This window comes from Oculina patagonica, chromosome 3, assembly GCF_052425735.1.
Source record: "Oculina patagonica isolate OP01 chromosome 3, crgOcupat, whole genome shotgun sequence".
Lineage (NCBI taxonomy): Eukaryota > Metazoa > Cnidaria > Anthozoa > Scleractinia > Oculinidae > Oculina > Oculina patagonica.
The window spans coordinates 9,307,497-9,334,124 of record NC_135760.1 but is presented as its reverse complement, the minus strand read 5'-3'; the positions used below and the strand labels follow the sequence as shown (position 1 = coordinate 9,334,124).

The 26,628-nt window shown below is 39.7% G+C and overlaps 2 protein-coding genes across 2 annotated transcripts in view; one reads left to right on the top strand and one right to left on the bottom strand.

Annotated features, from left to right (window-relative positions):
- The window catches only part of LOC144646393 (ubiquitin-protein ligase E3B-like), a 195,084-nt gene that overhangs the window by 165,265 nt on the left and 3,191 nt on the right, over nucleotides 1-26,628 (top strand). The gene's annotated exons all lie outside the window — the stretch shown is intronic.
- On the bottom strand, nucleotides 44-26,628 carry LOC144646417 (mitochondrial sodium/calcium exchanger protein-like). Its single transcript, XM_078506005.1, has 17 exons — nucleotides 26,225-26,628; nucleotides 21,318-21,476; nucleotides 20,166-20,218; nucleotides 19,688-19,745; nucleotides 16,815-16,929; nucleotides 15,525-15,692; nucleotides 14,312-14,428; nucleotides 10,898-11,044; nucleotides 10,738-10,824; nucleotides 8,549-8,682; nucleotides 6,078-6,210; nucleotides 5,290-5,402; nucleotides 4,507-4,584; nucleotides 3,978-4,053; nucleotides 3,096-3,176; nucleotides 2,406-2,470; nucleotides 44-1,747 (listed from the first exon to the last, which is right to left on the bottom strand). The coding sequence occupies exons 1-17, from the start codon at nucleotides 26,471-26,473 to the stop codon at nucleotides 1,565-1,567; spliced, it is 2,016 nt and encodes a 671-aa protein (XP_078362131.1). The 5' UTR covers nucleotides 26,474-26,628; the 3' UTR covers nucleotides 44-1,564.

The window sequence follows — 26,628 nt, the reverse complement described above, 5'->3', positions numbered from 1 at the left end:
ATTTATTTATAATGAACGCAGACACACTCTGGACAAACTCCGACAGATTAATAATATTTATTAGAACAAGAAGTATGTTAAACACTAATTTACAATACTACAAGTTCTCTAATGATAAAATACCTTACATTAACATACAATACCTTTTTGCCTTTGGAGGCTGAAAGTTTAATTAGTTTTTTGTTTTCAAAAGTTAAAAACTATTCTAAAATCTAAACAAGACGAAACGGTTATAAAACAACTATAAAAGTTGAGTAACTTTATACTTTAGTTAAGACAAGTAAAATTTCTAAAAATGACTGTATCAAGTAAAAATAATTAATTTGGCGATCGTGGATCTAAAATTGTACATAATAAGTACTCTATTTAAATAATTCTATTTAGTAAGTTGAGATTAAAAAGTCATAAGACTTATGTTCAATGTAATTATTCTCACCTTACGTAAGAAATTTGAATTAAATTAAAACTATGATACAATTTGAATGTGACAGTTGAATGAATAAGTTAACAAAAATACAATTTTTCTATTTATAAAATTGTGATCATATCACTCAAGTTCTGATAGGTTTCACAAATGCAACATTTTTTGATTTCGTATTAAAAACTACTGCTTTGTGTTAATATAACCTGATAAAAATTTAAGTGACTTTGGGCAAGTTAACTCAAAAAGTGTTCAGGGCCTGTTTTTGGAGAGAAAGATTTTCGCTGGTGGAAGGGTCACGCCTCCATACTGAGCTATCCCGGACAAGAGATTTTGTCATACATTTCTCTATAAATAGCAGCAAAATGTTTACGTGAGAAAATCGCAAAGTTAAGTTAATTCGGGGGGGGGGGGGGGGCAGGGTGACCCTGGGTACAGGGTCACTCGCTTTAAAGGCAGGGTGACCTTGGGGAGCAAGCCAACTTTCTTCCATGTAAACACTCTGGCTTTAATAACTCGCCTGCTAGGGACACGTCAGGACATATTGAGCATGCGTGAAACCAAGATGGCCAAAATTTCGGCTCGGACAGCAGGGACAACTTTTGTCATATAAACGCTCGATAAAAGATGGCTTGGGGGAGAGGGTAGCCATCCTTCTAGGGACATCTTTTCTTCATAAAAACAGGCCCTTGGCTCCACAAACTTTTAAGTTTCTCCCAAAGGATCGAGTTACATCAATTGCTGCAAACACTTGTCATTCATATTTTGAAAACAATAATAGAAAAAATGGTTTTAGGATAAATTGTATACCAGATTTTACCTATACACAAATTCATCTCACGGCCATTTTTTTTAAGTTGATGTTTGCATTCAACTTTCACGACTTCATGCAAAACGATTGTGTGGGGGAATACCTTAACGACTTTGTAAAATAATATTTTGTAAGTCGTTAACTAAAAGATTTGCCAGAAAGGCTCTCGGTGGAGCCTTTCTCACGTCCAAGACAAGGCCATACGTCACGACCCCAGCTGCTTTGCAAAATATATATATAAAAAATAGTTTTTAAAACCTAGAAGTCATAACCGAACACTGTTACCCCACCCAACCCTTAAACCCTACCCTTCATGTTCGGTCTGACAGCCATTAAATATGTTTAAACTCGCATGCTATAGACACCGCCAAGTAAGCTACGTATAAAACTATTAAGTACACGCCGTACATCCGGGGTACTTTGAATCCCATTAAAGGAATTAAGATGGCGGACGAGCTGAGACTAGCGGCTAGAAATCCCGCGGAGATCTGGTACTGGTGATATCTGTGACGTAACTGGACAGAGATAATGACAAAAAAAGGTGTTAGCATGTTGTATTGAACTCTTACTTATGGAACTCCTCTCTAAAGCAGACGTCTACTGAAAACAGCAAACGTGGAAAGCAAGGGTGGGGTCTAGTGCCCTATCCCTAGTCCCTACCCCTCGCGTTCACCGCGGTCAAACGTCTCAGGCAGCTTTACTTTCTATTTCGGGGAATTTCGTTCATTATGAAGTTTTCAGTATGAGCAAGGATAGATAAAATAGCCTCTGAGTGTAAACATATTCCCATTTCCTCAGGTAAACGAGTGTTTTTACTTTCTAATGTTCCGCATCCGAACCAAAGTGCTTTGACAAAATGGCGCCGACCGCATACGGTATCGCTGTTTTCAAACACGTAGAGCTTTTTTAGTAAAGCTCCAAAAAACGTAGTAAATCTTCAGGATACCGGTTATGTATCGAAATTTGAACTGTGAAAATTAAAACCTTATCTTTGAAGTACCTTTCTTATTTTTTGCATATTTCTATCGTTTGACCGCGGTCGACCCCTCGCGCTTCCTCTTTTGCGCTCGTGCCCAGTTCTCTTGCGATTCTTTTCGCGCGTTTAAAGGTCGAACAAAAATACGAGAAAATAAAAGGCTGTGAAAAGGCTAAAGCAGACACAGATATACATACCGGTATTGCATGTCCACGTGACACCGTGGCAACAGTGCATGATATACCGATACCTAACAACATATCTGGTGAAAAGTTAAGAAAGAAAGCTCTTTCACTCCATAACGTACCACAAACAAACCTCAAACAAATGCCTCTGCCGACCGTTCAGTCTGGCAAGTTTTGAATCATCACGCAAGAGCTTGGAAAAAAGAGCCTCACAAGATAAATTTTACTGCACACGCTCCTATAGCCTACTACTTTGATTTAAACATTTTTACGACGCTGAGTTGCCAAGTTTAGAATGGGCCTTTTGGAATAAACGATTACATGGTGCAAAGTCCGCCACCATGGATGGCAAGCTGTAAGCATTTGGAACATCCAAAACAAAGAAGTCTTAAACTTCACTGGTTGAAGTGGCTTTTTTTTAGAGACTGTCACATTCTTATGATTTCCAACAAGTGACCGATTCTTGCAAAAGCCCATGTTTGTCGTGTCTTTCTCTCGTGAACAAAGACGATTTTGCTTTGACTTCAAACATACCTATACGAACAGATTCTATTCCAGGTAGGGTACAATTTAAATCTGACTCAAAACATCTTATAAGAAACTGGCGTAGTACCGCTTTCGATTTACACAAGTTGGACTCTTTTTTACAAAAAAGGTAAAGAGAATTGAATCAGTGTATCACTGATTAATATCAAAGGATACTGAGCAAAGGAAATCCAATGCAAGCTGACACGGCCATGCGAGAAAATCCTTGTCTTGCCATAGCTATGCTTGACACAAGATCTGAAAAATAAAACAAGCGTAAGTTTTCTCTTGCATGTCGGTAGATTTACGAGCAGTTCGTCGTTTTCCTCAGTTGTTTGCGTGCTCAAGAAGTAATATTTTAAACACAAGAGACAGTGTTTCATCGGGATATCCAAACACAGAGGAGAGAGTTGAAAATACGACGCGCAGCGGAGTATTTTTGACGAAATTCGAGGTGTTTGGGTAGCCGATGAACACAGCCTTGAGTGCTTGATAAATCTTCTCAATCGAAACAAAAACTACGGAGTAAACGGAGAACTAAAATCGCAAATATCTATGCTAATTAAGACCGGGTATCCAAACCTCCTTCACTGTTATAATTTTCTTTGTTTTCACTTCATGATTATTAATGAGTTTAGGGCGAAAAGGAAAAAGCGAGATCAAAACATGACAGCGTTGGGTTGGGGTGAGAGGCTCGGGAATTAGGAACTTTGAAGCGCAATGTTTTTCGGTCCGGGTTCGAGCCTTGGCCGGAGTCACTGTTGTGTTCTTGGGCAAGACACTTAACTCTCACAGTGCCTCTCTCCACCAAGGTGTATAAATGGGTACCGCCAAATTTAATGCTGAGGCTAACCCTGCGATGGACTAGCATCCCATCTAGGGGGAGTAAAAATACTCCTAGTCGCTTCATGCTACTGAAACCAGGATAAGCTCTGGCCTGATGGGCCATCTGGCTCGAAAGCAGACTTTACCTTTACCTCAGCGAGCTAAGGGAAAAGACGGACTGCCCCCCCCCCCCCCCCAGTCGCCTACTAAGATTGAGAAAGATGCAAAACTCACCACCAATACTGTTACCCCAGGCAAGAAAAGTGAGGCCAAGAATTGCGTCGCTCAAGCCAAACGCGATTCCAAACGTCTACAAAACAACATGATTGACACAACTTTAATGAAGTTATCTTGAAAAAAAAAAGCATTCTCGTTCCGAGAACCTCTTGTCCCTCTAGGCGGCTGAGCCTGGGGCACGAGAAACAAGTGGCTCTGGGGACACGTGATTTGATTGGCTAGATCCTCAACAAAGGAAATTTAAATTTAGCAAATCAAATCAACCATTTTAAAATCCCTTTGTTGTAAGACATTTTGCTACGGTTGACTTGACTGGCTAGATTCAAATTCTTTTCTGTTAAAAATCTAGCCAATCAAGAGGGACAAGCAGCTCTGGGTACGAGAATGAAAGAAATGTACCATTAAAAAATCTTCTCCTTTAACTGACTGCGGGGTTTAAATGTGCAATTGACTAGGTAATAATAGATAGTTCAGTAAACAACTGCTTCAAGAGGGTAAACACACTATTTCACACCAACAACTGTACCTGAAGCAGGTTAACAATCTCGTTTGCTGTGGCGTAGATCCAGATTACTGATACCACGAACGCCACGTAGGCAAATAGCTAGAGAGAGAATGAAGCGCGTCAATATAAAACATACATATTTTATAAATGGCACTGAAATGTTAAACACTTTGGTGGTTATCAAACTGTAAAAAAAAAAGAAAAAAAAGTACTGTGGCCTGTAACATCGGTTGTTCAAAGAGCAGTTAACAACTATTCACCAAAGTGGAGGTGGCTTACCGTGGCTAGTGGTGGATATTTGCCGAGCAGCTTCGCGGCTCGGTTAATATCCACCAATAGCCACCGACACTGAGGTGAATCCGAAAGAATGATTTTTGACTAGTTTTTTCCCTTCAAACAGTACAATTTTCTCGCGTGCGTTGCTCGGAGGTGAATAGCAAAGGATATTCCGAGTTTGAGTAGCCAATCAGCGCGCGCCAAAAGCGCTATCCACCGTTTTAGTATGTATTAAATATCCCATGGTTAGCAGTATTCGTCATTTGGACAGCAGGGACCAGTCGTATTGCTACTCCTTCCTACATGGGATGCTTGCCCATCGAAACAGTTTTTCGATACTAATTTGAACAAATGAGTAAAGAGGCACTACGAGAATAAATGTCTTGTAATAAACACAAGAAAGGTTCGTCCCCAGATCTCTTGATCAACAGTCCGGGCAAACGCACTAAAATTTGTGCGTCTCAACAACCTCTATTTGAATTATGTTTTTGCCTCGATCCCTTAAAGTTATTCTTGTGGAGTACTTACAAAATGACCACAAGGCTGCTTGTCACTTCTAGTTGTCATGGCAACAATCACAGCTAGAGCTATTCCTCCACAAATTAAAAGCGCCAACGCCCATGCAGGAAAACGCTCACCGGCTACGAGAAAATATCGAACCAAGGTTATTATTCTTTTTAAAAACACCCAATCAGTTTGTCTTTTCCCACGAACTGGAAGTTACAGAATACATATACATCACTAATTTACGATTTTGCAAGAGAGGAATGCTATTGGAATTTTTGCGTAAAGACAATATGATCCGGAATGTATGGGTACATAGTCCGTTGAACCGAACTCGATATAATGAACAAAACGGTCGAAAATAAAAATGATGGATTGCATCCGATGTTTGTCATATACGTTGCAAACAATTCTGGTAAAACGTCCGCTTCGACAAGGCTTGTTCGTTGTATGAGATTCGTATCCACGAGTTCGTTTACGGTTATATCGAGACCACTATACTTAAACACAAATGCAATCTTAATTCAATTCCGAGTGCCAATAAAAATGGAATTTATTTCGGTCATATCAAAGATCTAGGAACCCATGCTGTAAAGTTATTTGTGAAATAAAATAGCAGTATTACACAAAGAATACACAAATGTCCTTTACAACATTATATCTGCCTTGTCTGCAGGTAGTTTAGCACTTTAACTTTTCGGCCAACATCAACTCTTTCTCATCCAGAACGTCGAGTCTCTCGGCAGAACAGAAGTGTTTGACATTATTTGACGAGCATGTTATTACGGTAAATGTTTACACAAGGTACTTACCTTGTGTTGCCATGACACCAAAGACCGGCATTGTTATGCAGTGCAGGACGTTCAGCCACTTGTTCCAGTTATGATTCTCTTTGCCGTAATCCACAACTGGTACAGTGAGATTAAGACAAAATACTGCAGGAGCCTGCAAACAAAACATGAGCCTCAGTGAACAGAGGTTCAATTTCTTTCCGCATCCCCCCCCCCCCCATCACAAAGGATGAACTTGTACCTTGATCCCACTGTGTATGTGGTATTGGGAGGTAGGGGTATGAGATAAAGGGTGCTTGCCATTTGTTTGGAGAAACCATGAGTTCCTTCCTCCTCTTTTCTTGTTTTTACTGGAATTCTCGGAACATCACTCTACCTTTTTTATTACCATGCTCCTCGTTGAAATACGCGGCTATTGCGGTGAGAAATGAAATGGAACGGTCCTTTTCACTGGAAACACACTCGTCCCGTAACACTGGTTTGTTGAAAAATTGAACTGTTCAATTTGCCAGAAAATTCTCACAAGTTTTTCCACACAAATGGAAAGCGCTCAAATACTCCACCTGAAAAATAACATACTGATGACGTTTTTTGATCTTGCCTGAAACTAACAAGCCTGGGTGGGGGGGGGGGGGGGGGGATGTGAAAAGGGCGGGGATGCCTGTCGCCTCGCTTAGGGGTGTAAAGTTCGGATTTTTGGTCTCACTTTATAGGGTGTTCTGCGAAAAATTCCAATATTTTTAGCTGTCAAGGTCTCGTTTAGGGTTGCACCATACAAACTGTATAACAATAAATTCCATTTTTTAGTGTAGTGTTTGTACACTACACTAATGGAGTTAGTTTAGTGGGGAAGCGAACGCTACGCCAGATGTAAACAAATTGCGCGGTCAAGTGTAACTAGCCGTTGCCCTTTCCGCGATTTTTTTGAGCGGAGCGGGACGGCTGTACACAGGCCAAGTGGAACAAGCACGTAGACACACATATGCAAATTAGACCGGAACTGGCTTGTTATTGTCCACGAATGTTCTACCTTATTATAGGAAATTAACGATACATGTTATAAACGCGAATTTCAAAAATTCGCGTTAATTTTATGTATGTTAACTTTTTTACTATAAGCATTTGACCAGAACTTTTCCTAAATTCGCGTTAATTTTATTACGCGTAAATTTTGTTCGCGTTGTTAAAATGCCTCGTTATATTCCTATAATAAGGTAATTAAAGCAATGGATAAAAAAATTCGCGACAAGGCTCGAACGCGCTCCGGGCAATTAATTGAGGGAAAGAAGGTACTCGCAACATGAGATAAATGTACTTCACCAACATAAACTGATAAAAAAAACTTAAAGCCAGTGTACAACTCCGTGAGATATTAACAGATTCGCGCGAGTAATAACGCAAACAAAATACTTGATGTAAGACTTCTAAGTGGATTCCGGAGATACCGGCAGTAAAATGAGAGGACATTTAAAACTTATAAAGGATACACGTCACGCAAGCTAGCAGTAAGAGATTAATATAATTATTTGAGCTCTGGGCAGTTTATAGGGAAAATGTCATCGCAACATAAGATAAATGTACTGCGTCAAAATAAACTGATAACAAACTTATAGCCAGTGCCCAACTTTGTGAGATGGCAACAGATTCACGGGAGTAGTCGCGCAAGTTGAATGGATTCCGGAAATACCGGAAGTGAAATGAGAGGACATTTAAAACTTATAAAGGATAAACGTCACACTAACTAGCAGTGAGTGATTAAAATATTAGCTTGATGTGACGTCAGCCAGGCAGCAAGTTCATACGGACATCATAATTGAAGAATGTCACAAGGCTGACTCGAATTATTTTCTGTACAAAAGCTACCTTCTTTAGTCACTGAGGTGATGTGCTTAAGTTTTTTTTTTAACAAAATTTATAGTTTGCTAAGTGATGCCATTTAACTAGCTACCTCCCTTAGTCACTGCAAGATCTGATAAACCGTTTTCAATGTGTTGGGGGAAATTCTTCTTTAGACAGATCACGTTATTAAAGAACGTAGCAGGATGACTCGAATTATTTTCAGTAAGTAAGCTACCTTCTTTAGTCACTGAGGTGATGTGCTTAAGTTTTTTTTAAACAAAATCAATAGTTTGCCAAGTGATGCCATTAACTACCTCCCTTATTTACTGCAAGATATGAAAAACCGCTGTGAACGTGTTGGGTGAAATTCTTCTTTAGACAGATCATGTTCTCAAATAACATGACAGACGTGTCTCGTCTGACAATTGCCAGACATACATGCTCGACTGGTGACGAGTCACGTGACAACTCTCTCAAACACTACACTGTTCGTACGGACCGCTCGTTATACTTTGGTATCTTTTAGGGGTTGAAGAGAGCTTCAGCTACGCCCAGTTTGGTCTTTTTTAGGGGTTCTTTTCACAATTTTGGATGAACATCCCCGCCCTATTAATATGGGAGTCTCTTCGCCGGACTAATAAGGAAGTTCGTACCTTTACAATCATAAAGAATTTCCAGAAAAAGTTGCTATTACACCAGTCTTCTCGATCGATGGGTTCCAGGCCCTGCAAAAATTTTCTCCATGCACGAACTTTACGTTTTCCACCCAGAAGAGGTAAGTCTTCATCTGGGAAAAAGAAACAAACAGAAACAAAATAGACATGATTAACATTAACTTTATTACAAGAGTATCACATTAACTAATAAAGTTCATTATTATTACAACGTTTCTAACAGTACCCAATAATAATAAAAACTAAAATTCAGGGCTCGAGACTAACGGTAGCCAACTAGCCAAAGGCTAGTAGAAATGCAGTTTTGGCTAGTAGGTTTTGGACTTTCACTAGCCAAAATGGCTAGTGAAAATTTCAGGCAGTTTTGTAAAAAAAAAAACGCAAATTGAAATGACTCTAAGAGAACAAAACTAACAAGTACACTGTTGACATATATCAAAGAATATGGACAAGCTAAAGTTACAGAAAAGGGAACAAACGATCATTGATAGCTTCTTTTAGGACTTTCCGGTCTCGAAAGCAACAAGTGAAAGAAAACTGTTTCTGCTAATTATTAGCCGGCCTGGGAAATCGAACATTATGTGTACATGTAGGTTGTAACGTTAATCAGTGATCGCGTAAGATTGCACGAACAACGAGGGGGAGAGGCCGCGTACGTGAACGCTTTCAAATTAGCTTTCATGTACACATTTGAGATTCGGTTACGTTGATACCCGAGATTATTCTGTAGTGGGTAGGAGCAAAAAAGCGAGGAGAAGACCCAATGAAGACAGCAAAGTGCCTCCATGAAAACGCAAGTTTTTGTCTTCGTGGAGCACAGACTTTCCATGGATTTGGGAAGATAAACCTATTTTGTCCGATTTGTCGCTGTCTTTTGTCTCCGCTGGCTTGGGAGAAAAAAGAAAAGAAAACCATGCTTGAAAGTTCTGGCTAGTAGAATATTGGTTTTGGCTAGTGAAATCAAAGGTGTCACTAGCCACTAGGCTAGTTAGCAAAAAAAGTTAGTCTCGAGCCCTAGACTAAAAGCTCGAGCTTTCTATGAGTGAATACTCACTGTCGTTCCATATAGTTATTAAATACAGTAGTTCTAATTTTTTAAAAAAACAAAGAGGCATGAATCATACTTTTTCAATGCTACTGATAAATCGTACATTAAATTAATTTTGACACAGATTATGAAGTTGCCACCCGATGACTAACTGACTGACTGACTGACTGACCGATTGACTGACTTATGGACTCTCTGACTGACTGATTGACTGACTGACTGACTGACCAACTGTCTGACTGACTGACTGACTAACTGACTGACTAACTGACTGACTGACTAACTGATTGACTGACTGACTGTCTACTACTCCTCACTCTACACCTACGCTTCTCTCTTCTACTACTACTCCACTTACTGTCTCTCCCGCTGTCTACTCACTACTCTACTACTACCGTCTCTCTACTACTCTGTCTTCTCTACTTCTACTCCCCACTCTCACTCTTACTTCCTTACTCTCTACTCTCTCTACTACTACTCTGTCTCTCTCGCTGTCTACTCTCTACTACTCTTCTTCTGTCTGACTGACTGATTAACCAACTGAGTGACTACTGATTACTGTCTGACTGACTGACTGTCTGACCGACTGACTGTCTGACTGATTAACCTACTGACTGACTGACTGACTACCAACTGACCGACTGTCTCTCTGTCTGACTGACTGACTGTCCAACTGATTGACTGATTGTCTGACTGACGAACCGACTGTCTGATTGACTGACTGACTGACTGACTAACTGACTGACTGACCGATGACTACTGTCTCTACTACTGTGACTGTCCTACTACTAGACTACTACATCACAACCGACGCTAGCTACTACTACTAACCCGGCCACCTACTACTCTGACTCATTGTCCTACTACCTGTCACCCGACCTCCCACCCCCCTCCCCCTCCTCCTTCTTCTACTACACACTAACTAACTGACTGACTGACCGATTGACTGACTGTCTGACTGACTGACTAAATGTTTGACTGTCTAACTGACTGACTGAATGACTGACTGACATACTGACCAACCGACTGGCTAGCTGACTGACTGACTAAATAATTGACTTCAACTGATGAAGAATCTTAATTACTTACTAACTTTAAAAATCTGGTTTATTATAAATACCTGAACATGTGAACTCCTCTCTTGCAGGAATTGGAGCACTGTGAATTGCTGCAGCAAGCAAGGTATTTTCGCTTGCAATAAGAGCATCTGCAAGAAATAGAAATATTGCCTTAATACAGTGTGAATAAATATTACTTATTGTGATAATTACACACCCTACCTGATAGTGTGTGGTGAGAATGATGTGCGATTGTGTTTTCCCGATTGATGTCATTTGTTTCTGCGTTAACAGTCACAGCGTTTACTGATTCATTACTCCCCCTTGTTCCAGCACGGCCACCTGACTCCAGAAAGTCGCCATTGGATTCTTTTTTAAACATAAAAAGAGTGAAGGTTCAGACAAGGCATATATGTCTATGATATGAAAATAAAATATGTTATAACTTTTACCAGGGCCGGGTTGTTCGAAAGCCGATTAACACTAACCCAGGATTAAAAGTTTATCCAGGGTTCAATTTCTCGTGGATAAAAGTGTTTTTATTGCTTATGTTTTGTGGAGCTTGAGATTAGTCGATGTCAAAAATGGAGGACAGAAATATAAACAGAAAACCTCAATGAGAAGTTAAAAAACTGAAATCAAACTTCACACTAATCCTGGATTAGCTTAATCGTGCTTTGAACAACCCGGCCCAGGTATACACTGCATAATGACCTGACAATGATCTAAATACGTTAAGGATTAAACTTAAGACACTTTAAGATGAACACAGAGAAATACTAAAAGAAATGGATGGCGAATGTGCAGTTCTAGAAAACTTATCCATACCCACCCCACGGAAGATCATTGGACACATTCCAAACGAGTTGGGATCTCACAAGTATGGGGTTTAACTGACATTTCCAGAGGGGTGAGGGGGATTCAAACCTAAAACCTTCTGTGGGAGGGGTATGGATATTTTCTGGAACAATACAATGTACCGGTAGTTAGAAATGACTAAGGACCCCTTTGTTTTTTTTTTTAACTTTATTAATAATACACAACGAAACTTACAGAACAGTACTTACGTAGATTTACGGGATAATGCTTACAGTATATTATTTACATTACTTTCAATAGACTACAATATGTTATTACATCACTTACAAACATTTAATTACAGCAGTTTGACAGAACATTGTCTTTTCCCTATATGTACTTACTAATCATAGTCGCCACATACAATTCTAAAAGCTATAACAGATGTTTAAACGGTTATTTATGTTTACACTATATTTATAATTTTAAGATTTACAAAATAAAGGCCCATGTTAGCTGAAAATTTTCTAATGATTTTTTTGCAATTGCGATCTCCCTAAGTATTTGCAATTTGTCTTTTACCCGTAGTAGAAAGCTCTGGAAACAAAGTTCATCTTGTAGACCATTTGTGCAGAAAATGTAATATTTTGCTAGTAGAATAAGGTAATTTAGAGGCTGCCAGTGCGATGTCTTTTCAAAAAAACCGTACAATATTTTACTTTGATCTAAGCGTATCGTTTCGTGCGTTTTCTCGTACCACCAGCTATGAAAAGTCAGTTTTCCAAAAGGAGGTCGTTTTGATGCAAGTAACCAATAAATGGTTCAAGGTTTGTATTTCGTTTTTGCAAAGAGGACAGGTATCGTTTTCTGAGATACCGTCACGATATAAACTCATTTGGGTAGGTAGTATGTTGTGTATAATTTTAAATTGAAACATTATGATTTTAATTTCTTTTGTAATCTTAAAAGGTAGTAAGTAAACTTTCTGAACATTGTTTTTCAGTAAAGCCGTGACGCAGAATTTTACTTTGAGAGGTTGGTGGTTTGAAGAGGCTTTTCAAGATAGCAGAATAAATTGAACTTGTGGACAGGGCTGTGTTACCGTTTGTTGAGTTACTCTCGATTTGGAAGCGCTGTTTTATTTTATTTTTCCATGCGTTAGGAATGGCGTCGATGAGACCGTAGAAGGTAGTAAACGGCACATTCAGGTTATATTTGGTTTTAAATTCTGCAATATCGTAGAAATTACCTTGTTCGTCCAATAGATGATGCACGTGAACAATGTTTTGAGTGAACCAATTATTATAAAAAACTGGCTTCTTGTCAATTAAAATGTTGCGGTTGTTCCATAGAATTTCATGTCTAAGGTCTGTTTCTTTAGAATCTAATGTTTTAAAATACTGCCAGTATTCTAGTATTGACCGATAAAAGTCCGGGAGGTTATTGAGCTTCAGCATTTTAGTTTCGTAATTACATTTTGTTAAAAAAGCAAGGTTGCCATTAAGTCGTGAGAAGTAGCCTGGAATAATTTTCCATGCGGCCGAAGATTGAGTTTGAATTCTGTTAATCCAGGCGATCTTTAATGCTTTGTCCTTGGAATCACACTTTTGTCCCCGTCTTTTTTCTCACCTATGATCGTGGTTCTTTTGATTTTGGGAGGTTTACCGCCCCAAATGGAATTGAACGTAATCTTATTAATTTGCTTTATAAAGTGATCCGGAATGTGTAAAACTGAAGCATTGAAAATCAGTTTGGAAAGGCCTAGCGTTTTAACGATATTGATTTTCCCGTATAGTGTTAGTTTTCTCTTCTGCCAAGCGAGAAGAGTTTTCTCTAAGTCACGAACTTTGGCACCGAAGTTAAGATCGTCAGCATGTGCTTGATTGTGCGAGAAGAAGATACCGAGAGAAAGTATTGGCTCTTTTGGCCACCTGAAACCAAAGGGAGTGTCCTGGTTATTTTTCCATTGTCCTAGCCACATCGCCTCAGTTTTAGCTGTGTTTATTTCTAGCCCAGATTGCGCACTAAATTCTTTGAGAAAATCAAGAAGCTCGTGGACCGATTCTCTGTCACGGACAAAGACGGTGGTGTCATCAGCATATTGTGCCACTTTTATTTCATGATTGTCGACTTCGATCCCTTTAATGGAAGTTTTGTTTTTTAACGCTCTTGCAAATAGTTCGATTCCTAAGACAAATAGGATTCCCGATAAAGGGCATCCTTGACGAACGCCTCGTTGTAAAGGGAAGAAGGTAGAAGCATGACCGTTGTTAACAACACAGCTGGAGACATCTTTATATACTATTTTAATCCAGCTCATAATATCAGGTCCGAAATTAAATAGTTCGAGGGGGCGTTAAGGTACGTCCATTCGATCGTGTCAAAGGCTTTTTTGAAATCGAGGAAAATAGCAATTCCTTTTTCATTTATTTGGCTTGTAAAGTGTATTACATCTTGTATCAAGCGGATATTTTCGCCGATATACCGACCTTTCACATAACCGGTTTGATCAACATTTATAAATAAGGACCCCTTTGTGTTATTTCTTTTTCGGGGGGGGGGGGGGGGTGATTACCTTAGTATTCTTCCTGTTTTTAACCATAGCGCTTGGTAACTGTTAAGATCTTTGTGATTGCCAGTGTTCAACATTTAGTTAGTCCACTGCCAATTCAGTCATTGGGACTCAAAAGACTCCAATGGTTTGAAAGCGAACATCTCAGAAGCATCATAAACAAGAATGCTTTAATACCGACTGCGTACCATGTAGACACCTCAATTTAGTAATGGGCTTGTGTGGCAGGGTACTCTGCAGTTACTCCAATTACATTATGAACGTACCTGATTCTGGGGATTCAGCTTTAATTTCAACACGCCCTGAATTTCTTTTCCATCTTTGGTAGATGTAGTGGCCAAAAATGACAACAAGAACGTACGCTACATACAATACTATGAAACCTATTGGTAAAATAAGAAAAAAAGTAATCAATTACCCTTTTCTTATAAATGTGACATATGTTTTAAAAGGCTCATCAATAGTCATGTTATATGGATTTAATGCTGGAAGCTCTCAAAACTTTTTCTTACTGAATCAGCCTTAGTTCAGCCTTGCAGCCCAGGAGGGGTACTTGCAGTATACATGACGGGGAGGTCCGACGTATTTTTTTGGGTTGAAAATTTACACCCTCGGTATTTTTTTGGGTCGAGAGATCTGTCATGTATTTTTTTAGCTCTTAAAGTATGTTTGATTGAATAAATCAGTATCAAGGTGTTAGGTCTTGTACTCTTTGGGATAGAAAATTTTGTTGGTCCAGGTATTTTTTTGGGTGTAAAATTTCAGGCTCATGTATTTTTTTGGGTTCGCAATATGAAGCTCCGTCGGACCCCCCCGTCATGTATACTGCAAGTACCCACCCTGGGCCTTGCAGCCCCCAGGTGGGGGATAGGTACCGGCACTAGAACACCAAAAGTCGGAAATAATTGTGTTTCTGACCCAACTATTTCCCTAGGAACTAACTTTTAAAAGAATTTATAGAAAGTGATTTTCAGCTCTGATAAGTCCTCAGACGTCTGAGATTCCAAACTGATTCAAGACAAAGCTTGATCTACAGGGCTGGTTGTTCGAAAGCTGATTAACACCAACCCAGGAATAAAAGTTAAAGGTGTTTTTAGTGCTCATATTCTTTGGAGTTTGACATCAGTCCTTAACTGGAGGAGAGAAAATATAAACAGAAAACCAGAAAAGTTAAAAGACTGAAATCAAAATTCACGCTAGTCCTGAATTATCATAATCATGCTTTGAACAACCTGGTTCAGATCTGTGTATTGTATCTGGTTGGTTGTGCAAAAAATTCAAAACCAAGCAACAATCAACCAGAGAAACTGAATGGATCTCTCACAGATTTCTTTACATGCCATCTCCTTTATGATGGATACATGTAATTTGTGCTACACTCCTGAAATGAGAGTTCTGATACAGCTAGCAGTGAAGGCCTATAAATTGTGCAGACATAAATAGCCATAATGATCAGGGAACAAGCTGGGAGTTAATTACCTATTGACTCTCCTAATGTTATGTTTTCTTCATATAATGTGATGAACGTCAATGAAACAGCTCCCAGGGAGAATAAGACATCCCTGGTGAAAGGACGAGTTGTCAACGTGATTGTTGAGACAAAGGATATAGCACTAACAACAACTGTCGTCACAAACATACCAGCACCTGAAACGTGGAAACAAAAAAAAACAACAAATAAATAAATTGATAAAAAAAATTGTTACCTACCAAATTATACGAATATAAGTATACCACATCAACAGTTATAAAGCAAACTGATGAAGATTGGAAAATGATTGGGGCCAACCTGCAAAACATTCGCCTATAGAAACTGGAGTTTTAAAAGTCATTGAAAAGTGGCAGCCTTTTTAGTTTCTAGACTCAGGAACAGACTTGCCAAAAGTGGATATAAAGGAAATCAAAGGTCTCTATGAGAATACAACTGCTTCGCATCAGGTGAATAAAATGATTTACAGAAAAATTGAGGCATGAGCAATACTGGTCAGTGAAATTACAAACAAAAGTCTATGACCCAACGACCAATGGAGTGGGTGAATTTGGCTTAAGGTAGGATACCTCCTATTTCGCATTCTGCAAGACAGTCATAAATATGGATATATATTAAGTGCATTATAAAGATGCAGAAAATTTGAAAAAAAAAAGAATAAATAAATAAATAAATAAATAAACAAATGGGAATTTGCAGTGGCAAGTTCACAGGCTGGCTCTTCGTCCACTGTTTCCGATTGAATTGGAATTTAGAACTGTTGATTTTTCTGGAGGAAGGAAAACTGGAGAACCCAGAGAAAAACCCTTGGAGCGATGACAAGAACCAACAACAAACTCAACCCACATACATGTAAGACGCCGGTCTGGGAATCAAACTCGGGCCACATTGGTGGGAGGTGAGTGCTCTCACCACTGCACCATTCCTGCTCCCGAAGAATGCTTGATTGCAGGTTATATATTTAAAGGAGAAAGTGTTTGCAAAGAAACAGAGAGGCGTTTTCAAGTAAAAGGTGAAGTGCACAAACTGTGCTTTTTTAAACAAACTCTGATCTGCTTAATTATGAAAGCTAGCATTATAGATCTGCAATGTGTGCAAAGAGCATCAGTTTCATAGCTCTCTGCATGCATTGCATGCCTATGTACAATATTAACCAAAAGTGTCATCAGACCTCACTCTCTGACACTCGCGCATGCCTCAACCTTGATTATTCTGGAGATCACCGAAAAAACTTACCTGATTTGAATATGTACTACTTACAGGTAATATTATTGTCTTACCAAAGAGGGCCTGTATCCCGAGCTGTACTCCATTTTGATTTCTGCTCTGAGAGAAAGCTGCTATGGCACTGAAAATATCAGGTGCACCATTGCCAAAGGCTAGAAATGTAACACCCTTATATTTACAATAAAGTCAAGGAAATCAAATTTCACAGAATGTAAAATATTAAACAAAATTGGGCAGTTCCAGAAAATATCCATACACCTCGACGGACGGCTTTTTGGAATTCCGAGGGCAAGGGGGGGGGTTCTTTGAACTGGAATTCCGAGGGCATGGGGGGGATACTTGCGATTGGAATTCCGAAGGCATGGGGGAGTTCCAGATCTTGGATTTCCAGAGGAGACAGACAAAAGTGTGTTCCTTGAAATGCTAATTTTTGTGGATTACTCATTTGTAAATAAAGCACGAACTGACGACCGCGTCTCAGAAGCAGGATCCCCGCGGACAAAAAGATACAAGACAAGTATCGATCGATCAGGCGTGTGTAAACGTTCATTTACAAAAGAAAACCAATAAAATGTGGGTTGTACATCAAGCTCCAGAGGCCTTAACGTTGATGAATGTCTTCATTCACTCTTTTTTCTTGTAAAAAGCGGATCCACAACATATTCAGCACATTCAGTGGAGCGCGAAACTATTTTGCCACGCTTCGAGACGCCATTTTGAAGCACGTGGGTTGGGAGTGACTGCTGACCCTGGAGGCTCAAATTCAAGATGGCGGATATGTCAGTGCACTCGATTGTATTATCTTCCGAAAGTACACACATACATAACACGATATTGTTATTTTAATGTTCTGTACCAGTTTGGGGCAATGTAAAGTTAATGTAGGTTGTATCTGTTGAACAAGAGTAAGGAGGTATAAGGTATTTTTTTTTACATTTTCATCCCAGCCTCTGTTACAGATCGAGTCATTTGAAATAATTTGATGTAAAATACGTCAAATTGGGCATATTTACGAACCCTGCCGGGAATTGTAAAGGACTTAAAGAAAAAACGAAAAATCCGAACGGGAGGGGGGGTTAAGGATTATGGAATTCCGAGGGCATGGGGGGGTAACGCATTTTGGAATTTCCGAAGGCAAGGGGAGCCGTCCTTCGTGGTGTATGGATATTTTCTGGAATTGCCCATTGAAATAATTATATATTGATATTCAAACTCAATAGTGGTTAAAACAAATTTACTACAGGGTGACCTCCCTTAAAGCCTGTTGGCCCAAATTTGATAGGAGATTACAGCTGCCTGAAGTGTGCTAAATATGTGATAGATGATCTACTGTAATAAGAGGAGGGGGAACTGAAGACTACGGTGGCCCATATAGGACATGAGCATTTTTTTTTTCGATTGAAATTTTAACTCAAATTTCAGTTACAAAAATCCGTATTGTGTAATTGTCTAGGCGTACAACTCGGATTTATACTAAAAAATCTTAGTTGTAAACATCGTTCAATGTACAACTCGGATTTTTACCGCAAAAATCCGAGTTGTTAAATTTCCAGAAACACAACTCGGTTGTTAAATTTCCAGAAACACAACTCGGATTTTTACCGCACAAATCCGAGTTGTTAAATTTCCAAAAACACAACTCGGATTTTTACTTCAGACACGTGGTTTTCCGCCGGGAACAGCTTAAAGTGCTCGGTCTTTCGACCTTATTTGCTTCTGACTTCTTTCCGAGGGTACTGTTACTATTTGGAGGCATTATGTATTGTAGAGCCGTAAGATTGTGGCCAAGGAAGTGTCTAGAGGTCATAAGTCCGAACTGCGTGGATTCCGTTTGTAGAGTTGAATGACGCCTCTAAATCTGTACTCTACCACATGTTGTGCTAGTTTAGTTTGTTTTGGCTAAATTCTAATTGCAAGATATGCTTTAAGCTCTCAAAATGTTCGCTCTGGAAGGACAAGATCTGAAATGTTCCGTGAAAATGTAAACTACTTGCATGTTATTGATGCCGGCCCGGCATTTTAATCAATACTGTTGCAAGATGTATTCGGTCTTATCACGGATTATCTTGGTCCGGCTTCGCCAGAGACTGTTTCAGCTTTACTATGAAAAAGCTGAAAGTTGGTTTCAGAGAGACATTATGTGTTGTAAAGGCTATGCTTCTTGCATTATTTTGATCTAGCGCTCTGTCTTTTAAGCTCGATGTTTAGAATTTTACTACCTCCTTTGCTCGTTGCGTTACGTTGGCACCACATGATTCAAATATAAATTTGAAATCTTTCACGCGCAAGTCCTACTGACTGTTTTGCGTTTTGTATATGTCACTATATAGTTTAGTTCAGGCAAAAACCATGAAACCATGAAACCATGGTCTTGCCTGATGTCACGAACGAAACCTTGGTCTTGCCTGATGTAACGTGTAGGAGTCGTGTAGGCCCGTCACATTTATTTACCATGCACTTTAAGCTGTTCCCGGCGGAAAACCCCGTGTCTTAAGTAAAAATCCGAGTTGTGTTTTGAAAATTTAACAACTCGGATTTTTGTGTTAAAAATCCGAGTTGTGTTTTTGAAAAATTAACAACTCGGATTTTTGCGGTAAAAATCCGAGTGTACATTGAACGATGTTTACAACTAAGATTTTTTAGTATAAATCCGAGTTGTACGTTTAAACAATTACACAATACGGATTTTTGTAACTGAAATTTGAGTTAAAATTTCAATCGAAAAAAAAAATTGCTCATGTCCTATATGGGCCACCGTAGAAGACAGGGCTCGAAATTAAAAAAAAAATTAAGTGGCCATTTCGCAACCAGGTAAGGGGTGGTGGGATCATGTTCCCTATGCTCCTTGCCTACATCTGCCACTGACAGTGATTGTATTGTGTTGTTTGCATCCAGCAGAGAATTTCTCACTAAAGTAAAAGGATACAGCAATATTCTGACTGATTCGTAATGTCTTTGAGATCACGTGCAAAGAAGAGCAGAAGCTACACATGAAATACAAATATAAAAATAAACAAAACAATAATGTTCATGTTTAAATAATCTAATAACAAAGTTATTATGTCATTAAAGATTACTGTTTGAGTCCTGAAGTGTGTTATGACTTAAAAGAACTAAATTTCTTCTAATAAAGACCCTTGTGTTTGCAACTTCAATTCAAACAAAAGGGTTTCTAAATAAATTCAGATTTTCACACAGGCTAGAATCTTGTCACAAACTAGCTAAAATGTAATTTGTAATAATGTCAATGCTGGTCTGTATTTTACTTAAATCTGCAACTGAAAATTTAGTACTTGAATATTATTTTAAAATAAACACCACCCTCGAATAAATGCCGCATCAGAAAATTATGCTGAAATTTATAGGGTAATTAAAAGGAACCATAATTAATTTTTGCAACTTACTAGTCATCCGCTGTCAATCCAAGAGTTATAAAGAGGAATGCCAACCATAAAAACTAAAAAAAATGTTTAGAAATATGATTGCCGCGGCACCTGACTACTACAGTGAATTATACAATCTAGATAAAACAAATTATTTGCAGAAAATATTGCTATCCCTGAATTTTAGTATGGAAGGCATGGTGGCTTAATGGGTCACACAACATTTTGAGCTTGAGCAAGACACTTTACTTTCACTGTGCCTCTGTCCACCCAGGTGTATAAACAGTTACCCGTGAATCTAATGCTAGGGGAAGCAGTTCTAAATACCCCCAGACACTTAATGCTAGGAAAACCTGAATAAGCTCTGACCTGATGACAGATGGGCCTCTAGGCCAGGCTGCATTCTACTTAAGTTATGTCGAAGATCTTTGGCATGGATTCAAAATTGTGCTGCATACTGGCGTAAGATCGTAGTCAGCACCTTTAAACTGGCGTACAGAAGGGGTCATGAATGGTCCATCAAAATTTTGCAATGCTCGCAAAATTACACTTCTGCTCAGAATGCTCACAAAATTTTAGTGAGTGCTTGTTTGCTCGTGCTCGCATATTTTGGCAAGTGCTTGCACGCTCGGTTTTTTACGGAGGAAGCGTTTTGAAAAGTGCTCGTTGCTTGCAAGACTTACTTTTGTCAATGCTCGTGCTCGCGAACAAAAACTCTCTGCTCGCATGCTCGCAAAAACCATTCAATACCCCTTACAGATGACTTATTTTAGGTATGAATAATGCTGGACCTTAGACCTGTAATAAAACTTGGCGTATCTTTGGCATGGTGTGTAGACAGAATGCACCCTGGCCTCTACCTCTAGGCTAAATGCAGACTTATTTTACCTGACTTTTTTATTGCATATATAACAAGAGGGACATTTAAATTACTTCAGGAGATCTTAAAATTAGAAAGATGATTGGCACTGAAGAATTAAAAAACTGGCCTGTATAAAATTTGGATGTTTCTTACCATGGATGGGAACTCCCTTATGAAAAGGGATAGGAATGGCAAGGTTGTCTCACTTAGGGCTGTAAATCATAGATAATTTTTTGGTCTAGCTCACTTAGGGAATTTTTAGTTATCAAGGTGTCTTTTAGGATTGCAAATCCAAAAAATTACTTACATACCAGCAAGAAAAATGCAAGAGGAACAAGGTTTGTAGGAAATGAGCAGTATGGAAACTGTACATATTGAATAAATCCTTCATCCATCTGACAACTCTCAGTTGACTTGACAAAATGACATCGCTGTCCTGAGCTGTTTAAATGGTGCAAGGCAGAACATTCCTGCAATCAGAAAAGAACAAAGTAGCATTATTTCTTGTATCATTTCCAGATTTACTTCGTTAAATGTCATAGTTTCTTGCTAAGTAAACCAGGATAAAAAGTCAGGGAGCTAGGGTGCCCCACCTTCCCCCCCCCTCCCCCCCCTCTAACCAGGTTTACAATGATAAGTCTGGTAATGCACCTATCAATGATTTGCCCCAGCGGGTTGAGGGGGAATTTGACTGTATGTAGCTCTACCTGGCATAGGTAGCTCTACCTGGGTTGGGATTTTGACATCCACAAGGGTTCCCTCAGCCACCATCTTAGAAAGTGGAAAGGGCCTGGCCAAGGGTAGGAATTTGACACCCCCCCTCCCCCCACCCTGCATCTGGGGCAAACCATTGATAGGTGCATAACAATTTCACATGAATGTGTAACTTGCTAAGTACCAACTTGAAAAGTGACAAGGGTTTCTTATTATCAAATGGTCGAAATCTGTTTTGTCATTGGTTGAGCTGTTTGTTTTATAATTTCAGATTATATGATGCTTAGTCCAAAAACTGGACTATGACCCAGTCCCAAAAGAACATGTTGACCTACTGTCACCTTTAATACAATACATGTAATTTGTCACTTTCGATAGTGGGCATTGGTAAAACCCGTGACGGTCAAGCACCCGTGACGGTCGTCCCGGACATATTTTTCTTGACCGTCACGGGACCGTCACGTGTATGTCACGTGCCTGTCACGGGGAATTATCAATTATCAATCAATTATCTAATTATCAATTATCCATTATTTGGCATATTTAGTCACTCTCAAACATCTCGCAGCTGACACAAGGTACGGCCGTCACGGATTTTAGATTAGCGGTCAAGGAGACAGGTTTTAAATAGATGTTTTTTTTTTCTATTGTAGACCATTACTTCAAGCATCACGGATTGTAGATTAGCTATTAGGAGCTATTTTGGCCGTCACGGATTTGTTACAGGCTCAGCCGTCACGGATTTTGACGGCCATCACCGATTGTAGATTAGCTATTAGGAGCTATTTTGGCCGTCACGGATTTGTTACAGGTTCAGCCGTCACGGATTTTGACGGCCATTACGGATTGTAGATTAGCGGTGACTTTCCGTCAGATTTTAAGAAATAGATAGGTTTTTCTACAACTTTACAAGCATTTTAAGACGTTAAGGAGCTATTTTGGCCGTCACGGATTTGTTACAGGTTCAGCCGTCACGGATTTTGACGGCCATCACGGATTGTAGATTAGCGGTGACTATCCGTCAGATTTTAAGAAATAGATAGGTTTTTCTATAACTTTACAAGCATTTTAAGACGTTAAGGAGCTATTTTGGCCGTCACGGATTTGTTACAGGTTCAGCCGTCACGGATTTTGACGGCCATCACGGATTGTAGATTAGCGGTGACTATCCGTCAGATTTTAAGAAATAGATAGGTTTTTCTATAACTTTACAAGCATTTTAAGACGTTAAGGAGCTATTTTGGCCGTCACGGATTGTAGATTAGCGGTGACTATCCGTCAGATTTTAAGAAATAGAAAATACCATAAGATAGCAGTTAAAAAAAGTCTTGGTTTAGAAGTCAAGACGAGGCGTAAAATAAACTTAACGGAATTAAAAAGAAAGCGAAAACCAAAGGGAGAAGGTAATTTAATAAGTCGGGGAGAAAACGCCCTCGGGCGAACGACTATGAAGTCATTCCAGCAAACCCTGATAAAGTTTACGAAAAAGAAGTGGAAGACGAAGCCCAAAAGGACAACAGTGTTCTAAGCAAAACACTAGAACCGGGAGAAGATGAAGACATCGCAGACAACGAAAGGCCCGATGGTCGTGTTTGGTTAAAAATAAGTGGCATTGACTTACGACTGGAAGAAAAGGAAATCCTTCAACATCGGACAGCCTGGTTAAATGACAAAATAATGGATGCTGCTCAGATACTGATGCGGCGTCAATTCCCGTATATTTCGGGTTTTGACACCGTCTTAAAAGCGTCCAATCTGTCCTACGATCCATGCCCAACTAATCCCTTTATACAAATTGTGAACAGAACATCTATAGCAGGCACCGGCTCACACTGGCTCACGCTAAGTACCCTCGACTGTAAACGAGGGAAAGAAGTGAAAATTTACGACTCCGCTTATACGAGCGTCAGCTTTGACACTCAGGAATCCATATGCAATCTTCTTCGCTATGGTCGGCCTCCTTTAAAAAACGACAAGATTACCATGCTTATTATGGATGCAGATCACCAAGGAACTAACGAAGACGACACTTGTGGTTTGCATGCAATAGCAAACGCATTATCTCTGGCATTGGGAAAAGACCCAACATTAATTTCGTATGATGAAGGAGCTATGAGACAACACCTCTTTAATTGTCTTGAAGAGGGATTTTTGACTATGTTCCCTCATAGAGATAGGACGTCTGATCATCCTAAAGGAATCAAAGAACGTTTCACTCTTAAGGTCTTTTGTTCATGCAAGAGACCTGAGAATGGTTACTATTTCCAGTGTACGGGATGTCGAGTCTGGTTTCATCCTGAATGCCAGGATATGTCAAAGGAAGACATACCGGAAGACGAAGATGCACCTGTATACTGCAAAGGATGCACGAGAGTCTAATTCCTTGGCCACCCTTTGTGAATAGCCAACTAGTGTGCCTCATGATACCTATGGTTCTCACCAATTTCCTTCTTTTTTTTCCAGGAGATGTCAGAGGAAGATATCCAGGACATTATTTTTCTTTCCATTTCCAGTAGCGAGAATTGTCATCACTGATAGCGGTATAGTGATCTGGTCTTGTAATCCGGGGGTCCCGGATTCAAGTCCTGCATCTTACCACTACTGTTTCACTCATAACAGGCTAAACGGAGGCAATGTGGCCGAGCGATAAATGGTTGTGATCCGGAGATCCCGGGTTCAAATCCTCCATCTTATCACTACCTGGATTTGCTTTTCGGAAGTCCGAAATCAACTCCTCGGTCACCCTTTGTAAATAGCCAACCGTAGCTTTCTGGTCTTGTAATCCGGGAGTCCCGGATTCAATACCTTAACCTTACCTTATCTGATTCACTTGTTACTGGCTAGATGGAGGATATGTGGCCTAGCGGTATGGTGATCTGGTCTTGTAATCCGGGGGTCCCGGATTCAAGTTTTCCATCTTACCACTGATGTCTCTCTTATAACAGGCTAAACCGAGGCAGTGTGGTAGAGCGGTAAATGGTCTGGTCTTGTGACCCGGGGGTCCTGGGTTCAAGTCCTCCATCTTACCATTAAAACAGGCTATTAAAACGGAGGCAATGTGGCCGGGTGGTAATGGGGGTTTTGTCTTATAATCTACCACTACCTGTGATTCTCATCAAATTGTCCTATTTCTTTTGCCAGGATCTGTCAGGAGGAGGCATCCAAGGATCTTCTGCATTGACCTTCAACTTTTCTCCTTCAAAGTTCTTGAAGCTGTATTCGGGAAGGGACAGGTTTCCTCCCACGAGGGGGTTTTTCCTGGCGGGCAGCTTCTTGTTTGCAATAAACAGGGAGGGTCACTCGCCATTAAGTTGAGTGGTCTTTTCCCTATTTACTATAACAAATTGCCTGATATGATTCTTGTGTCATTAGATAGAGAAAAGTTAAAGAGAGTTAACCGGTTTTAACCGGTTTTAGCCGTCACGGATTTGGCAGGCCGTCACGGATTGTGACGGCCGTCACGGAAAGCAGCTCACTATACGTCACGGCCTGCCAAAATCCGTGACGGTCAAAACCGGTTAAAACCGGTTAACTACTAAAACCGTCACGGAACTTCTAGTCGTCACGGATTTCACGAAATCGACTCATTTCTCCTCTCCTTTGATCAGTCTATAACAGTCTTAAACAGGTAGAGTCACTACTAAAACCGTCACGGAACTTCTAGTCGTCACGGACTTCACGAAATTGACTCATTTATTCTCTCCTTTGATCAGTCTATAACAGTCTTAAACAGGTAGAGTCACTACTAAAACCGTCACGGAACTTCTAATCGTCACGGATTTCACGAAATTGACTCATTTCTCCTCTCCTTTGATCAGTCTATAACAGTCTTAAACAGGTAGAGTCACTACTAAAACCGTCACGGAACTTCTAGTCGTCACGGATTTCACGAAATTGACTCAGTCTATAAGTATCTATAACAGTCTTAAACAGGGAGAGTCACTACAAGTCGTCACGGATTTCACGAAATTGACTCATTTCTCCTCTCCTTTGATCAGTCTATAACAGTCTTAAACAGTCGTCACGGATTTCAGTCTTATAGCCTGTATCTATAAGTATCTATAATATGTAAGAATCTATCCGTCACGGATATGTCACGGATCCATCACGGACATAGCCGTCACGTGTTTTTCCAAATTTGACCGTCACGGGTTTTTGACCGTCACGGGTTTTACCAACAGCCTCGATAGTTTTGCTTAGTCATGCAAAAATTCGAGATACAAGTGTATGTAATGTCTAAATTAGAAAATTACACTCCTTTAATAATTAATATTTGGCTCGTGCAGAAAATTCTAAAATGGAACGTTTTTCATTGACTTTTCTGCTCAGCTCAAAATATCGTACGTTCAATTCACTGCGATTTTGGAGTCTCGAATCTCGGTTTTGCTTATTGTAAAGTTCAATAGGTATAAAAATTTTCAATTTCATCACTGCAACCATACAGTATATGTATAGTTACAATATCCTCTCTATTTCATCAGAAAATGTGCAGTGTACAACTTACATGCTGTTGATCATTTGTTGTTCCAAGATGCCTTATATTGCCAGACGACAACTTTTGATCTGAATTCATGCTGAAGTTCACAGCCAAAAGCTTTCTATTACCACCATGACTGTTTACAGCACTGTAGCGATACAATAAAGGCACTTTCCCGGCAGGTTGTGGTCGGAAATACCATAAAGCCCCTTGTAAGGACAGAAGAGCGATCGTCAAAACTGCTGTCCCTGCGAGTTTCGATGAGGGCTTCGACATAATTTTTGTGAACTCTCTCTTCCTTCGTAGACAATTTTAGAGGAGTGTTGTGAGCAATGATCAATCAAAGTTGTGAGCAATGATCAATCAAAGCTTAAATGTTCGGAATGGCTGTGCCTACCACATTTAAGTTATTTTGCTTTGCGAGACTCCAT